At 33.5% G+C, this 17,168-nt stretch overlaps 1 protein-coding gene across 11 annotated transcripts in view; it reads left to right on the plus strand.

The window, feature by feature from the left end:
• The window catches only part of LOC107149922 (TBC1 domain family member 12), a 53,768-nt gene that overhangs the window by 17,168 nt on the left and 19,432 nt on the right, over positions 1–17,168 (plus strand). For 5 of the 11 annotated variants that reach the window (XM_048807027.1, XM_048807036.1, XM_048807029.1 and 2 more), the window contains 3 exons: positions 2,568–2,683; positions 12,440–12,522; positions 15,229–15,346. In XM_048807027.1, the coding sequence (XP_048662984.1) occupies positions 12,498–12,522; positions 15,229–15,346 (143 nt within the window). In that variant the 5' untranslated portion in view covers positions 2,568–2,683; positions 12,440–12,497. Of the gene's footprint in view, positions 1–1,702; positions 1,777–2,567; positions 2,684–12,439; positions 12,523–13,227; positions 13,337–15,228; positions 15,347–17,168 lie in introns of those variants that run through there. The other 6 variants (XM_048807028.1, XM_048807030.1, XM_048807031.1 and 3 more) reach the window with 5 other exon arrangements.

Below are 17,168 nucleotides of genomic sequence, written 5' to 3' on the forward strand. Positions count from 1 at the left end.
TTTTTTTTTTTTTTTTTTTTTTTTTTTTTTGGTACTGGGGATTGAACCCCTCACATATGCTAGGCAGGTGCTTCACTATTCAGCTATACCTCATAGTCCCAGTTCCTCTGAGTCTTTCACTGAATGATTTCTGTCAGTCTCTTTATTCTTAATTGTCATAAATAGTTACTTCACTGTTAATATAGCAAGATAGTAAATATTTGAAAGCCAGGCCCTGGAGTAGACTGTCTGCTACATATGACATACTCAGCAAGTGAGTGTACCCATTTTCCTTTACTTTGAGGTATCTGATATGGTTAAGAATTAAATGTGCTAAGTGTTTACAGTGCATGATACATAGTGTGAGTAAGTACTAGTTGCTATAAATATTAATGTATTAATTAGAAGTTCAATTTGCTGTGTATGTATTTGGCACTTGTTTGCCAAATTGGATAATATGCATTGAATTCAGTGAAACTGAGTCACAATGTAGGAAACCAAAGTACTATTTAAATTATACAGAATTTGAATTATAACATTCTATATTTATTAGCAGAACAAGAATCTGTTACTCTGAAATTGGTAAAGAAAAAAAGAAACATTGAACATTAGGAGTATATCCTGAATGTTAGGAAAGAAAATTGTAGAAGAAAAAAAAATGACCCTATGACTTTTGACTCAGAACGGCTGTATGGTTCTTTGTAATAAGTGCTTATAAACTTGGGCACATATAATTCTAAATAATTTGAGAAAGGAGAAATATCAGTGCACTTAAGCAAGGGAACTCTCAGATTAATTGAGTATAGACTTAATATATGGAAGTAGGGATACAGAACTAAAGGTGAATGTTAAACAATAATACAATCCTTTATAAACAGTGGGTAGCATCACAAAGTAAGATGAAGTTCATAGAGAATTCCTAAGAAAACACAAGTCATTTAAAAAAGCAGTTTATCTCAAATAAGATTAGGGTTCAATTTCACCAAATTTTTGTAAAATTATTTTTTAGTTGTAGTTGGACGCAAGACCTTTATTTTATTTATATATTTGTGTGTGTGGTGCTGAGGATTGAACCCAGGGCCTCGCACGTGCTAGGCAAGCACTCTACCACTGAGCTACAACCCCAACCCCATCAATTTCACCAAATATTTAAGAGGGATAGAGCCATCGATTCACATTTTGTAATTGTTTGATTAGTAGGGAGAAATAGTCTTTGAGATGTAATACTAGAGATGGAGAAGATGTAATACTAGAATAAAAATAATTATAGGCCATGGTAGTTAAGTAACATAATAAGTGAAACATCTGACCATTTTCTTCATGTATATTAATATCGTCTCAAACCTCTAGTCAACTTGTGTGACTCATAAAATCATTGAATAATCTTTGAGAATTTCATGAAAAATATAATTGGTACCCATTGATAATCAGATGCTCACTTGGTTTTTTAGAAAGGGGAAGAGTGGGTTCTGTAAATTCCAAGCTAGTATATTTGTTACTGATCTTTGGCACATAAATTTCATAAAGTTATGAACATTTATGAAAGAATGCTCAAATGGAAAAATTTAAATGCATTCATCAAGAACATGTTATGGGACTGGGGATATGCTTTTGTGATAGAGCACTTGCCCAGAATGTACAAGGTCCTGGGTTTGATCCCCAGCACTGCCAAAAACAAAAACAAAATCTTGTATGCTAAGAATAAATAACCATCCTTTTCCAGGGAATGGAGGGAGAGGCAAGCTTGTGGTGCATGCTTGGAATCCCAATGACTTGGGAGGCTAAGGCAAAAGGACTGTAAGTTTGAGGCCGGGCTTTTCAATTTAGAGAGACCTTTTTTCAAAATATAAAGGGGGAGCCTAGGGATGTAGCTCAGTGGTAAAGCACCCATGGGTTTAATACCTAGTACCACTAAAGAAATAAAAATAAAAAAGAGCATATTATGTTAATTTATTTCTTTTAATAGGATTATCAGTTTCAGTGAGTTAGAGAAACATTATAGAAAGTCTCTTAGTTTTAGTTAATTGTTTGACAGAGTGTTGGGCCATATTTTTGGATAAAATGTGTGGTAAAGTGTAAAATATGGAGTAAGTAGTATATTCATAGTAGTTAGGTGCACAGAGGGTTAAAATCCAAAACCACCATTTGATTTGAGGTTCAGTGTTATCCTGAAGAAAGCTTTTCAAAATATTACAACAGAATTGTCTGTATTCTATCTCAACAGTTCCATGGTTGATCTGACTAAAGCTTTAGAAAATAGATTTATTTGCTTACAGATTATTGAAAGCTGGACTTGGATATTTGATACCATAGAAGATAATAAAAAGCATGTCCTTAAATCTTTTCCTAATTGAGTTTATTTCTATCTTTTCTTCTCCTTACACACTTTGATACCTTGTATGTAAAATAAATTAATAATTTAGGTTGCTTCAGGAAAAATATGACTTATTTTTTAGCTTCCTGATATTTTTACAAAATTAATCTGTGACATATATATTTATATTATAATATCTTTAATGATACAGATTTAATAATATGAACTGAAAATCAAGAAAATATCTACATAAACTATATCTCATGTACCATAGGAGTATGAAGCACGAACAGGGAGGACCTGTAAACCACCACCTCAGTCTTCAAGACGAAAGAATTTTGAATTTGAGCCACTTTCTACCACTGCCTTGATTCTTGAGGATCGACCATCGTAAGTATTTAGTGATCATCGAGAGCACTATTATGTTTTAAACTTAGATTTAATTTTGTTCACTGTTTCACATAAAAAATATCAAGAAATCAGAGAAAACAATTTTTTAAAAAATTTAAATCTCAGTCATGTATCCTAATAGGAGAGAACATATTGATGATATTCAATTCTTAGGCATATATTCTAGAAATATCTGTAAGTCAATATATAAAACAAAATCTTGACTCTTGCCAGGTATGGTGCCTATGGTCCTAGCTACTTGGGAGGCTGAGATGGGAGGATCACTTGAACTCACAAGTTCAAAATCAGTCTGCATGCTGGAAACAGTGGAGCTTGCCTGTAATCCCAGCAACTTGGGAGGCTGAGGCAGGAAGATTATAAGGTCAAAGCCATCCTTAGCAATTTAGCAAGACTCTGTCTCAAAATGAAAAATAAAAAGGGTTGGGATGTGGCTCAGTGGAAATAAAACCAGTCTGAGCAACATATCAAGACCCTATCACAAAAACAAATTCAAAAACAAAATGTGGCTCTTTTTGTCTCTGTTTCAGCATTCTGCTTCTTAGTATCATGGGGAAATTATCTTTTTTTTTTTCATGTCATTTAGTATGTACTTAAGATGTATTTGTCCTTGCCCTTTTTACCATGTGACTACTGAATGTCAACCAGTTGATATATGATTAAGAATGTATTTTGAGTGCATTCTACTGTCATGTATTTAAAAAAAGAGAATACTTCTACAATGACTTTTGCTCAGCAGCTTCTATTCAACCTCAAAGATTATTGTTTCAAAATAGCCAATGTGATTCTCCTCATTTTTGTCCTTAAAAACTTCCCCTTGTCTCAGCTTCTTTGAGTGTACCCATAGTTCACTATGACACATGCAGTACCAGTATGGCTTTGCTATTGCCATTGCAGTGTTCTGCTATTTTCAAATAAATATTAATATTCTTTGGGGGAAAAGAAGAATATATTTTGAGGGGCTGGAGGTATAATTCAGTGATGGGAGTGTGTGTTTACACAAGGCCTTGAGTTTAATCCCCAGTAAGAATCTAATTTTAAAAAATTTCTTAGTTATAGGTAGACGCAATGTCTTTTGTTCATGTTATTATGCTTTGTTTTATTTTATGTGGTGCTGAGGATCGAACCCAGTGGTAGGCGAGCACTCTGCCTTTCAGCCCCAGCCCCAGCCTAAGAATCTAATCTTAATACCCAGAAAAACATCTTAAATTCTTTTCTTCTCAGCTCTGAACTCTTTGTATTTTCTACAGTGCTGCTGTTCTTCAAAATATTGTCAGATTTATTTTGAATCAAAATATATCCTCCCTAAAGCAAACCATTTGTTTCTTAAACTCCTTTCACCTTCCTTGGGCTTTCAGGAGTATTATTTTTTTTATTAGATTTTTTTCTTTCCATTGTGAACATTCTTAGCCTTTCTTGTTTTTTATTTTGGTTATATTTCTTCTGACTAAAGAATTGTGACTTTGATACAACTCTTTGATTTGATAATTATTTTTCAATTGTTAAAAAAAGCTTTCAAGATATTTTGTCATGAGAACATGTGAAAGTTGTATTTCAGACTTACTATGAGGTATGAAAATGAAGCAGGCCAGTTCAAAGATTCCTTTCTTGATGGAGACATTTATAGAAAAGCAAGAATGGTTAGAGAAAGCAAGAAAAGAATATTTGGTTAAAGCTCTTTAGACTCCTGACTGTCAGCTGAGTAGGCAGATAAATTCAGTTCCCAGAAGAGTTTTTCTAAGCTTTATTAAAATTCATCCAGAATGTTTTATGCTTTTTTACCAAGAATGATAATTTCTTACCAGAGGGCATTTATGAAAATACCCTACAAAGTTCTGTTCTAGACAATGTTTCTTTACACCATACTCTATTATATATCACACCTTTGTTTTATTTCTTGCCATCATGCTTTTGTTCATATTATTATGCTCACTTGAAAAGCCATTATCTTATTTCTATTTCAAACCTACCCAGTACTTTAAGGGTTAAGGCTTATCTTTTATATTGTCTTTGTTGACTTGTTAAATCTTCAGTGATTTCTACTTCTATAAACTATTTAATACTTCTTTAAACTATTCTTATAATTTGTACACACAGTTCCTAGAAGTAATGTTCTATGAAATTGACTTCAAGTAAAATACAAGACACAATAACCTTATGAAAAGATCTCAGTGTACCAAAAAGGTATAAGCAGCTTAAAAAGCACTTCCCTTTTTGACTCTGCTATTGAACTATATAAAATTAATTTATTAATGATAATAAATAGTGTAGCTTTTTTCTGTTTCTGTGTGCTGGCCCATCCGTGAATTAAATTGATCTCTATTTCTCTCAAATCTAAGATGCTGTGATTAATAATTTTGTTTATCTTTTTAAATTTGAAAAGTCTTTTGGCAGGGAGTGATTTATGTGACTCACATTTATATAACTAAAGCTAACAAACAGAACCTTTACATGATGTTGGAATATGAGGGTGCTTAATTACTTATCCCTCCTTCTAGTATAACCAGTTGAAAAGTAGATTCAGAGAAAAGAAGGAAAATGGGCTGGGATATAGCTCAGTTGGTAGAGGGCTTGCCTAAAGAGAGAGAGAAAAGAAGGAAAACTTCAATTTTATTGAGTATAAAACCAAACAGGAATAGATAGGTACAACTGAATAAACTCCCAATTTATCTCTTCCAGAATACCTTCCTAATAGATTGGGCCAGCTAACATCTGTCCAGTCATAGACTGGGAAGTTTGGAGCACAGATCTGTGTAACTTTTAGGTTTCTTCTGTTTGTGAGTACAGGTGGGTTCAAGATGGCTTTCTTGCTTTTTGGGCATGTGGTAATGCCACTGTTTCAGCTATGAAGTCATCTGTCAGACACATGCAAAAAGAGAAGTTCTTCCTCAGCGGGCAATTGATATTGCAAGCTTATTTTTCCATAGGCCACAGTGATAATATAAAGAGGAGGAGTTTCCCTGCAAAGGAAGTTTGTGATGGTTCTACTTTTTCTTTTCTTGGTCTCTAATTTCAATGTATTCTGGAAACTTGGACTTTACAAGCTTTTATAATTGAAACTTTTCATTACAGATGGAAAAATTATAGCTTTTAATCATCTGAAGTCTCATTTAGAGGATTTTAAATATGAGAATTTCTGTAATTTTATTCTTTTGTTAATTTTATTTTTCCTCTGCCTGTTTCCATTCCAGTCTCCTTCAAAATCAAACTAGCCTTGAAGAGAGGCTGGGGTTGTGGCTCAGTGGTAGAGCACTTGCCTAGCATGTGCGAGGCCCTGGGTTTGATCCTCGGCACCTCATAAAAATAAACAAAATAAAGGTATTGTGTCCAACTACAACTAAAAAATAATGTTGTGTTTTTTTTTTTTTTAAAAAAGGCCTCATGCATGTGAGGCAAGCACTCTACCAACTGAGCTACATCCCCACCCCTCTTCTAGCTTCTTTACTGAATTACTTTACACACCAGTGCCAAACAAAATAGTAGAACTCCTGAAGATACAAGTAAAAAAAGTGACCAAAAGTATAGGTTTTTATGTGATACCTTTGAAAAGTGATCATAGCAGCAAATGATTATACCATGTATTTAACATATAATATCTTAGTTATTCATTATGGTTACTTGTCTTAACTCCATAACTAATTTACACTTCTATAAGAGGTAAGAATCATATTTAAGCTGTGTCTTTTTCTTGTAGTTCCTAAGAATGCTGAGTGAGGTACGTAATCTTTTTTGATGGATTATATTCATTCATCCTTTGATTTTTAAGACTGAAAAATCCTATTTTAAAATACTTTTCCAGATAGATGAACACTAAATTAGTGAGTTACCCCAAAGCCTTCTATGTATATATGTGTTTTTCTGCTTTATTCGTTGTATAGCATAAAGTTACTTAGAGTATACTACCACTTCTCTTTTTCAAACTGTCAAAGACTGACAGGATATTTACTGTATGGTCCATTCAACTTTGGATCATAATCATTGAACACCTACTGTACAATAAGTTTTTTTGCAAAAATGATGATTGAAGAAGGTGACACCAGTACTTAGGTTAACTAATAAGCCAGTTATTGTTTGTGTGCTATTTTAAGAGTTGTATGTAGGTATTTTAAACATTAATTTCCAAAAAAAAGAAAAAGAGAAAAATGAAACCTAAATGAAAAAATCCAGTGTAGAACTACCTGAAAAGTTCAATTTCCAGAACAGGTCTTAACCCCAGTGAGTAGATTTTAAATGAGAAACCCCACTCTAACATTCCAATATCTGTAAGTCTTTGGATTTCTTCCTGTAAAATAAATCAAAGCTGGGGCTGGAGATGTGGCTCAAGCAGTAACACGCTCGCCTGGCATACACGGGGCTCTGGGTTCGATCCTCAGCACCACATACAAACAAAGATGTTGTGTCCGCCGAAAACTAAAAAATAAATATTTTTTAAAAATTCTCTCTCTCTCTCTCTCTCTCTCTCAAAAAAAGAAAATTCTCTCTCTCAAAAAAAATTCTTTCTCTCTCTCTCTCTCTTAAAAAAAAAAATCAAAGCTGGCATTTTCAACTCACTGTGGGCTGTCTTTTGGTTCATATTTTAGCCAAGCAACTAAACAACTGTTAGAGCCTTTTTAAATTCCTAAGCAGCAGCATTGAACTCAGAATCTGTCCTTAGTCCTTATGAATAAATTTGTTAATCCAGCTTTATTCAACATTAGTCCTTGTTTCTACCATTATCCCATATTCTCACAATCTATTAGTATCTTTTATTAATATTCATGTTCATATGTGTTCCCCACATTCTGTCTGTATAAATTAGAAAATTCAGATAGTTTTTTGGGCATGTAATGTGCCTTCTCATGGTTCTCACTTGGTATTACCTTAAGCAGCCTTCTGGGTTCAAGTCTACTTTTAGGTCTAGAATCAAAAAGAGTTAAAGATTGGGTCCTGAGGAGGTCTGCTGCCTCCAGGAAGGTTGTTACTGTTTGCTCAGTCAGTGCAGAGATCAATTCCTTCCTACCATGGTGTAGAAGTGTCTTCTACTCACCAGAATTTAGAGGTGTAGTGTCCCCAGCTTCATCAAGCTTTTCCTACACATCTCCATTCCAACTTTCATGATCCCATTCCTTCCCAAACAGTACCCTCACTTTAACAAGAAATACCTGTGAAGTTAGGACTTCAACTTTGTTGAAAGTCAGCCAGTTACAGGATGAGATTCTGAAACTGATTGCATGAATAAACTGATTTTCAGCATTCTCAGCCTGTCAAGGAAAGTAAGGGTCTTCTTCAGAGCATACAAAGATGCTTTCAGTCATTTATGGATACTTTAGCTGGGAATTTGAATTCCTGAGTTAATTCTTTCATTTTTTCATCTTCTCTAGCAATATCAAGGGCAACCATTATATTTGTTAGTTGTCAATCTCATTGTATTTGTTAGTTTTCAAAAAATGTTTGTTAAGTATCATACATGCAGTCACCTGGCTCCTGCTTCTCTCTCTTTCTTTCTCTCTCTCTCTCTTTAAAATTTTTTTTGTAGTTATAGATGGACAAAATCTTCATTTTATTTGCTAGGCAAGCGCTCTGCTGCTGGCTCCAGCCCTCTCTCTCTTTTTTTTTTTTTTTTTGTAGCTTGGAGAGAGAGTACTAGGGATCTACGGATTAAATCCAGAGGTGCTTTACCACTGAGTTACATCCCTAGCCCTTTCTATTTTTAAGACAGGGTCTCATTAAGTTGCTTAGGGCCTCACTAAGTTGCTGAGGCTGGCCTCAAACTTGAGTTCCTTCTACTTTAGCCTTCTGAGCCACTGGGATTACAGATATGTGCCACTGCTATTGGTGCCTTGCTTCTTATAAGTGGTTGATTAGGAATAGGCAGAACTAGTATTTTGCTAATTTCTATTGCCAGGTAATACCTTGGGCCATCTGTGCTCTCTTTACTACCCCATATTTCCTGTGGTGTCATTTTTCTTCTTCCTTCTTTTAAACATTTCTTGTAGTGATAGTCTCTTAACAGTGAATTCTTCTTTTTGAATGCTTTTAATAATTTTTCGATTTCTCATTTTTCTGTTTTTTCCCCTCAATTTGATTATCATATGCTTTGGTGTGGTTTTCATTTTTTTGTTTGGGGTTTGTTAAGCTTAATGTATCTTTATATTTATAGTCTTCTGTCAATTTCAGAAACTTTTAGCCTTTATTTCTTCAATTTTTTTTTGTTTGTTTTGCTTTCACCCTCCTTTCTTCTGAGATGGCAATTAAGCTTGTTATGCTGCTTGATGTTGTTCCACATCTTCCAATTAATTTAGGCTTTCTCTCCCTCTTTTTGTATTTTATGTATTTCATTTTATCTAGTTTTTAAGTTGGTATGTCTTCAAGTTCATCCATTTCTTTCTTCAGTGTGTAATTTGCTGAGAGTCTTACTTTGTGTGTTTTTATTTTAGAAATTGTTTATCTTAGTGTTTGGGGGGCAAAGCTCAGTGGTTGAGTGCTTGCCTAGCTTGTATGAGACCCTGGATTTGATCCCTAGCACTGCAAAAAAATAAAAAAGAAAAGCAAAAGTTTTATTTAGGTTCTGAGGTCTCATTATACTCATGATTTATTTTATCTTGTAAGTATGCATGTGTGTATAGTATATAACAGGTATTTCATCATGCTTGTGTTATAATCCTATCATCCATTATATGATAGGATAGTTGCTGTTGATTGTATTTATCTGTTTCTTCACATCTCTGGTAATGCTTATGGGATGACAAAAATTGTGATTTACATGGCTGGATGCTATACTTTTTGTATTCTTATAAAGGTATATCTTTTGGCTTTATTCTGGTATGTAGTTATTTGGAATTGGCTTGATCCTTTTAAGCTAATCTTTGTTAGAGTGTTTCTAGAAAAGCCTTTAGTCTGGGACAAATTTGTCCTAATTACTAATTGTCCTAATTACCTAAGTCAATGCCTTTCTAAGGACACTATCTGATACTCTTTTAGTAGGGCTTTACATTCTGACTAGTCCCATGTGATCTTTGAAAATATTCAAGCTATTCCTCTCTGGTGGTTCTTTTCCTGGCCATAGTTTAGTCACACACACACACACACACACACACACACACACACACTGCAAAAGACTTGGGAGGACTTTTCTGCAGCTCCCTTCTTTCTGGTTTTCTGATCAGAAACTTCTAGCTATTTTGGACTTCAACTCAGGAAGCCTCATGGGACCTGTTTTTAATTCTCCTCTGCCAATATGAGACCTAGAAACTTCAGGCAGTAAGATCAGGAATTGTAGAGTCATTGTCTTGTGTTACCTGTTATCCATTGTCTGAAACCTGTTGTTTAATATATTTTGTCCTTTTTAATTTTTTTTTAAACTGGGAATTGAACCCCAGGAAGTTTTTACCACCAAGCTATATCCCTAGCCCTTTGTATTTTTTTTTTTTTTTAATTTTGAGACAGGTCTCACTAAGCTGCTTAGGGCCTAAGTTGCTGAGCTGGGCTGGAACTTCTATCCTCCTGCTGGGATTATAGGTATACACCTTCAGACCTGCCATTTTTAAAATTACTTGAAACAATGGGGTAAACTTAGTTGCTCTTATTCTATTATGACTTGAAGCAGAATTCTTAAGCTTTATTCGTTCTTGCTAAAACATACCTGAATATCTGACTAACTTGAGAGGAAAAGGTAGAATGTAAAATTGAAAAAATTTGTCATGCTTTTCCTCACCTTAGCTTGTTGAAAAGAAAAAAAGATTCCTAAAATTGGACATTACTATGATACATTTGGTAAATGATGATATACGAATGTATTTCTTTTTACATTTTCATATATCTAAATCAGTGATTTGATTTGGTAATGAAAAATGTTATATATATGATTAATTATCACAGTTTTAGGGAGAATGTCATCTTAAACCTCTAATAAATTGAAAGAGGTTTAGCAGTTTGTTAGAAAGGTATGCCTGCACTTAACCATATGATCCAAGAATTCTACTCTCAGATATTTATTCTAGAGAAATGAAAGCAAATACCCACACAAAGATTTGACTTTACTATGTATAGTGGTAATCATAATGACCCCAAATTGGAAACAACTCAAATGTCCTTCCATATGGATAAATTAAATATTTCTCAGCAGTTAAAAGAAATACTTTACTAATACATCATGGATGAATTTCAAAAGGGGGCTGAGCTGGGGATGTGGCTCAAGTGGTAGAGCACTCTCCTGGTATGCGTGCGGCCTGGGTTCGATCCTCAGCACCACATACAAAACAAAGATGTTGTGTCCACCTAAAACTAAATATTTTTTTTAAAGGGTGGGGGCTGAACAAAAGCAATTAAACACAAAAGAGTTTAAATTTTAAAAATTGGTACTGGGGAATGAACCCAGGGGTGCTTTTACCACTAAGCCACCCTCCTTCCCCCTACCTTTTTTTTTTTTAAATTTTAAGACAGGGTCTCACTAAGTTGCCCAGGATGGCCTCAAACTTACGATCCTCCTGCTTTAGCGTCTCACATATCTGGAATTACAGGTATGCACCAGTACACCTGGCTTAAGTGAAATTCTAATAAAGGCAACAACAAGTAATAGAAATTAGAGATATAGTTTTTGTAAAATGGGATGTGGGTAAGCATTGGGCGCAAAGGGGCTGTAAGGAAACTTATAGTATGATGGATGGTTCTATATCCTGACTGGGGTATTGATTACATGAATAAATACATTTGTCAAAACACATCAAATTACTCTTAAAATGTTTATTCATTTTATAATATGTAAATTATACCTCAAAAATTTGACTAAAAAATGAAAACTCTAGCAAGTGGGTTTAAGTATTGGCTGAGGTCTAAAATGTTTAAATATATAAATATTTATAGATACATGAAATATATACACTATAAATAATAGGAACCTAGATTCTGGCTCTGTTCTAAAATACAGAGTTCTTTTTAGTTTTTAACTTTCTTTTTATTTCTTTTTTTTTTTTTTTGCTTTTTAAAAATTTGTTCTAATTAGTTATACATGACAGCAGAATGTATTTTGACACATTATACACAAATGGAGCACAACTTCTCATTCCTCTGGCTACTGTACATGATGCAGAGCCACACCGGCCATGCAATCATACATGTATATAGGGTAATAATATCCATTTCATTCCATCATCCTTCTCACTCCCACACCCCCTCCCCTCCACCCAATCCAAAGTTCTTTCACTCTTCCCTAGCCTCCACCCTACCCCCCATTGTGGATCAGCATCCACTTATCAGAGAAAACATTCAGCCTTTGGTTTTTTGGGAGTGGCTTATTTCGTTTAGCATGATATTCTCCAGCTCCATCCATTTACCTACAAATGCCATGATTTATTCTTCTTTAATATCCTCTCACTTTCTAAATGTATGAAATGTGAAAGTTAAGTTAGAAATTCTTTATATCTGGCTCTGAAGAGTAAATAAAAAGTTAATCTTTTAAAAATTGTCATGGGCTGGATATGGTAGCACCTGCCTGCAATCCTAGGCTGAAGCAGGAGATTGCAAGTTTGAGGCCAGCCTGGGCAACTTAGTGAGACTCTATCTCAAAATAAAAAGGTCTACGAATGTAGCCCAGTGGTACAGTGCTCCTGGGTTTAATCCTTAGTAATAATGGTGATAGGAGGGGTATTGACTTGGGCTGGAGGTGCTTGCCTAGCATATGTGAAGCCCTGGATTTGATCCCAGCACCACAGAAATAAAAAATGAAAAACTGGCTTGATTCAAGTAATTTTTTCCCCCCAGAAATCTTCCTGCTAAATCTGTGGAAGAAGCTTTACGTCACCGACAAGAATATGATGAGATGGTGGCTGAGGCTAAAAAACGAGGTATAAAATTTAACTTTAAGTGGGATAGTTAATTTTCTGATTTTAATAAGTTAATTTTGATAGGAAGATAGTGAAATTTATAAATTCTGTCTTCAAGGTGATACTGAATTCTTTTTCTCTACTACTATTATAATTAAGTTTGTTTTTAAAGAGGAGTAAGTGCATAATTTTTGTGCAAGAACTTTTACAAAACTAACAAGAGGAGAAAGATAACTGACTGTCTATATCTTGAAATTGTAGTCATAAAACTTGGACTCCTACTGTCTCAGTTTATAAATGAACATATTCATGAATTTACTCATACATGTCATTTTTTACAATGTTTAGATTTTTGATATTTAATAGTTTTTAATATTTAAAGATAACTTCTTAAGTGGCTGTGAGAATATAATCTACATTTGTGACTTATAGTCTCTCCAGTCTTAAATTTTATTATTTCATGAATATAAACTGACATTTCTTTTTTAATTTTCTTCTCCAGTCCAAAAAAGTAATATAAGAATACCTTAACAATATTTATATACTGACCATTGTTAGTTCAGGATAAATATGTATTTTAAGAAAATATTACACCGCTAATATTTTTTAGAACTATTAACAACTGATTTTTTTTCCTTTAACTTATATAAATGGGATATTACAATAGTATACAGTTCTGGTTTTGTTATATTTTGGAAATTAAGTTGCTTATTTATTGTTAAACAGTATACATAAGGCCAGTTATATCTTTATAAAATGCCTGCACAGAGCTGGACAAGGTGGCTTGTAATCCTGGTGATTTAGGAGACTGAAGCAGAAGGATCACAAGTTCAAGGTCAGCCTCAGCAATTTAGCAAGGCTCTAAGCCACTTAGCAAGACCTTGTCTCAGAATAAAAAGAGCTGTGACTCAGTGATAAAGTGCCTCTGGGTTCAATCCCTAGTCCCCTCCCCACCAAAAAAAAAAAAAAAAAATTTAAACATTAACTGAGTTTATTTTACTATACAGAATTTGAACTATTTCTAACATACCCAGTGAGATTTTACTGGCTTCTAACATTGACTTTACTATTTGATTAATATTTAAGATAGTTATAGATAATTCAATGATCCTTAAAAATATATGATATAAATAATATTAAATTGTGAAATCAAAAGGCCACAACTTTAATCTTATTTGATCTTAATGTGACTTTGATACTTTAAATAGGCCTAATGTTAGTTTCCTAATCTGTAGAATATGGGAGGAAGTTGACTAGATCCGGTTTTTCAAGCCTCCCTTTAATACTTTTTTTGTAGTACTGGGATGGAACCTGGGGCCTCATGCATGCTAAAAAAGCACTATACTACGGAACTGCATCCCCAGGCCAACATTCTTTTTTTTTAAAGCAGTGGAATATTTTACATATAGAATCTAAATACATTAAACAAACGTAAGAAAGTGGAGCTACTTTGATATCCTCCTTGCCCCTCAAGATAGTTTCTGAGGCATATATGAAATAGGTTGAAAATAGTTTGGCTAGCTGATCTCTAAAGTCGTCACTGGTTCTAAAATTATATACAATGCTTTATATATATGATTTATGATTTATTTCTCTCTTCACTTATTTTTCTGAAATTGACTTCTGATTTCTAGACATGTTATTTTCTGCAAACATAAGTTTGTGGGGGGAAATTTTTTATTTCAATCTAATTAGTAATGTGAAACATCATATCAAAAAAGGCTCGTATACTAATAGTGCTACCAAAATTATTTTTCCAGCTCTTTTTTATTTTTTAATTAATTAATTTTTATTAGAATTTGTTGAGTTTGTAGCATAAGTGATGGAATTATATAGAGAATTTTAAGACTCAGAGGGGTTGAACTGGTCTGAATGCAAATACTGACAACCCCTTGGATAGTGTTATCTTTTTTTTTTTTTAAACTGGGAGTGAACCCAGAGTTGTTCTACCACTGCTTTTTTTTTTTTTCTTTTTTTTTGGAGACTGGGTCTCACTAAGTTGCCAAGGCTGACCTGGAACTTGTGATCCTCCTTCTCAGCCTTTGAAGTCGCTAGGATTATAGGCATGTGCCACCACACCCAGCTGCTCTAGCCCTTTTAAAAGTTTTATTCTTGAACTTGGCAAAATGATTTTTAATGTCATGATGTTTATTATTAAGAGATTCATAAGCCCCTCTGTGAAAAATGAGTATTGGTTAGTTGCTCATAGTTGTTTCTTTTTTACATAGTTAATGCATAAAGGATTTTACTTTGTACCTTAAGTAAAAATATAAATATGTGAAATAGCAATTTATTATGGGAATGATTTTTATCGTCTTTATTCCATTTAGGTTTTTTTTACATAATACCTTTATTTTATTTGTTTTTTTTTTTTAGAGAGAGAGAATTTTTTAATATTTATTTTTTAGTTTTCGGTGGACACAACATCTTTATTTTTTATTTTTATGTGGTGCTGAGGATCGAACCCAGTGCCTCATGCATGATAGGCAAGTGCTCTACCACTGAACCACAACCCAACCCCTCCATTTACTTTTGTAGAATAGAATATTATTTTAAAATTATGTAAATCAAGACCATTTTTTTCTCTCTTCCTTTCCTACTTTCCCTTTCCTCCTCTCTACCATCACAAGATTCTTTTGAGAAAACCTCTTTTTTATAGTTAGGTAGACGAAGGGGGTTTTGATCTAGCTCATTTGTACTGAAATAATTCTTACTTTTTTAATATAGAAATTAAAGAAGCACATAAAAGAAAAAGAATAATGAAAGAACGGTTTAAACAGGAAGAAAATATTGCAAGTGCAATGGTAATTTGGATCAATGAAATACTGCCCAATTGGGAAGTCATGTAAGTAAGCATACTTTTCCTGAAGTACATATCCAAATTTCTTGTCTTTCCAGTTTTATATTTTTATTACTTTCTGTCAGGTATCTTATGCTTTGGCTAAATTATACCACTAATCAATCAATGCCTGAAAATCTCCATGTTTATCTTTATGTCTTTGCTTTTATAAATCCCTCAGTTTCTAATATGTACTTCTCTTACTGGCCATTTTCTGTGCCTATCAAAATCTTTCCCCTATTCATTGCGACTCATCTAAAAAATTTTAGTTGATTCATGAAACTTTTAGTCTCCTTACTTACCAAATTTTCTTCATTCTATTATACCATTAATGTAAGATGCATTATTGATATAATAGCAGGTTTTAGAACAAGCAAACATATATTCATTTTAAGATCATTTATCAAGTATTAAAGTGTTGTTAAAATGCCTCTCTCACAATTAGGGAAATGTGTTATAGATAATCTTTCTCTTCAGTAAATGTCTCATCATCATATTTTGAGACTAATATACTTCCTGCCTTATTTTGACTTTTGTTTTTTGATAATATTTTTGTAAATGCTTTATCTTCCCTCTGGACTGGAGGGTTGGGGATATCTTCTGCAGTGCCTAGTCTAGGATGTACATTGATGATTTGTTTAATATTAACAATGTGAGACATAGAGTAGACCTACTTTATCCATTCTCTCTCTGCAGTTTCAGTTACTTTGTGTTCAGCCAAGGTCTGAAGATATTAAATGGAAAATTCCAAAAATAAACAATTCTCAAGTTTTAAATCATGCAGCATTTTGAGAAGTGTGATAAAATCTTGTGCCATCACACTCTGTCCTGGTTGTAAATTGTCCCTTTTCCTAGCATATCCACATTGTATATCCATGCTGTATATAGTATCTGCCCATTAGTCACTTAATAGCGTTTTTGGGTATCACAACTGCTGTCATGGTCTTGCAGTGCTCATGTTCAAATAACCCTTCTTTTACTTATTAATGGCCTCAAGTGCAAAAGTAGTGATGCCTGTAATTCAAACATGTCAAAGAGATGCTTAAAGTACTTCCTTTAGTTGAAAAGATAAAAGAACCAGATTTTTTGAGAAAATGTAATTTTTATTTCAGTATTTTTTTTATAAATGTTAAAATTTCATTATTGTTGTTAATCTTTTACGTGCCTAATTTATAAGCTTAGCTTTATTGTAGGTATGTCTATATTAGGAAAAAAACATGGTATATATTGAGTTCTGTATTGTCTGAGGTTTCAAGTATCCACTAGGAATTTGGAATGTATCCCCTGAAGAGAAGTGAGAGGACTACAGTGTTATATTATGTTTTTATACAAGTAATCACATGTAATTCTTAGTAATATTATAAGGTGTTTGTATTTTTGTTCACATTTATCTTACAGGAAAGCTCAAAGTTAGACAGGGTTAAGTGATTTGCCCAAGGTTATACAATTAGTGAATATACTAGATTTCAACTCAGGTCTGACTGCAAAGCCTACACTCTTTCAGCAGACTACTGCCCCTCAAAAACTAGGGCCTTACCTATAGTAGATTCTTTGTGATTTTTTTTTTCTTTTCTTTTTTTTTTTTTGGTACTGGATTGGCCACACATTTTATGCCCCTCTTATCCTGGTTTTTATAATTGTCTATATATTTCTGATTCTTATTGTATCTTTAGTTTAAGGGGTATCTGTCAAAGGTAGCCCTCTTCAAATTAATATTGTCCATCTTTGAGGTAATGTATATTTTGTAGGCTTTTGTTGTCTATAAGCATGAAACCCAGAGGAAAGAATGTGTTACATATTTAACTCTCTGTATTCTTGAAAACTATCT

Source organism: Marmota marmota, unplaced genomic scaffold, assembly GCF_001458135.2.
Source record: "Marmota marmota marmota unplaced genomic scaffold, marMar, whole genome shotgun sequence".
NCBI lineage: Eukaryota > Metazoa > Chordata > Mammalia > Rodentia > Sciuridae > Marmota > Marmota marmota.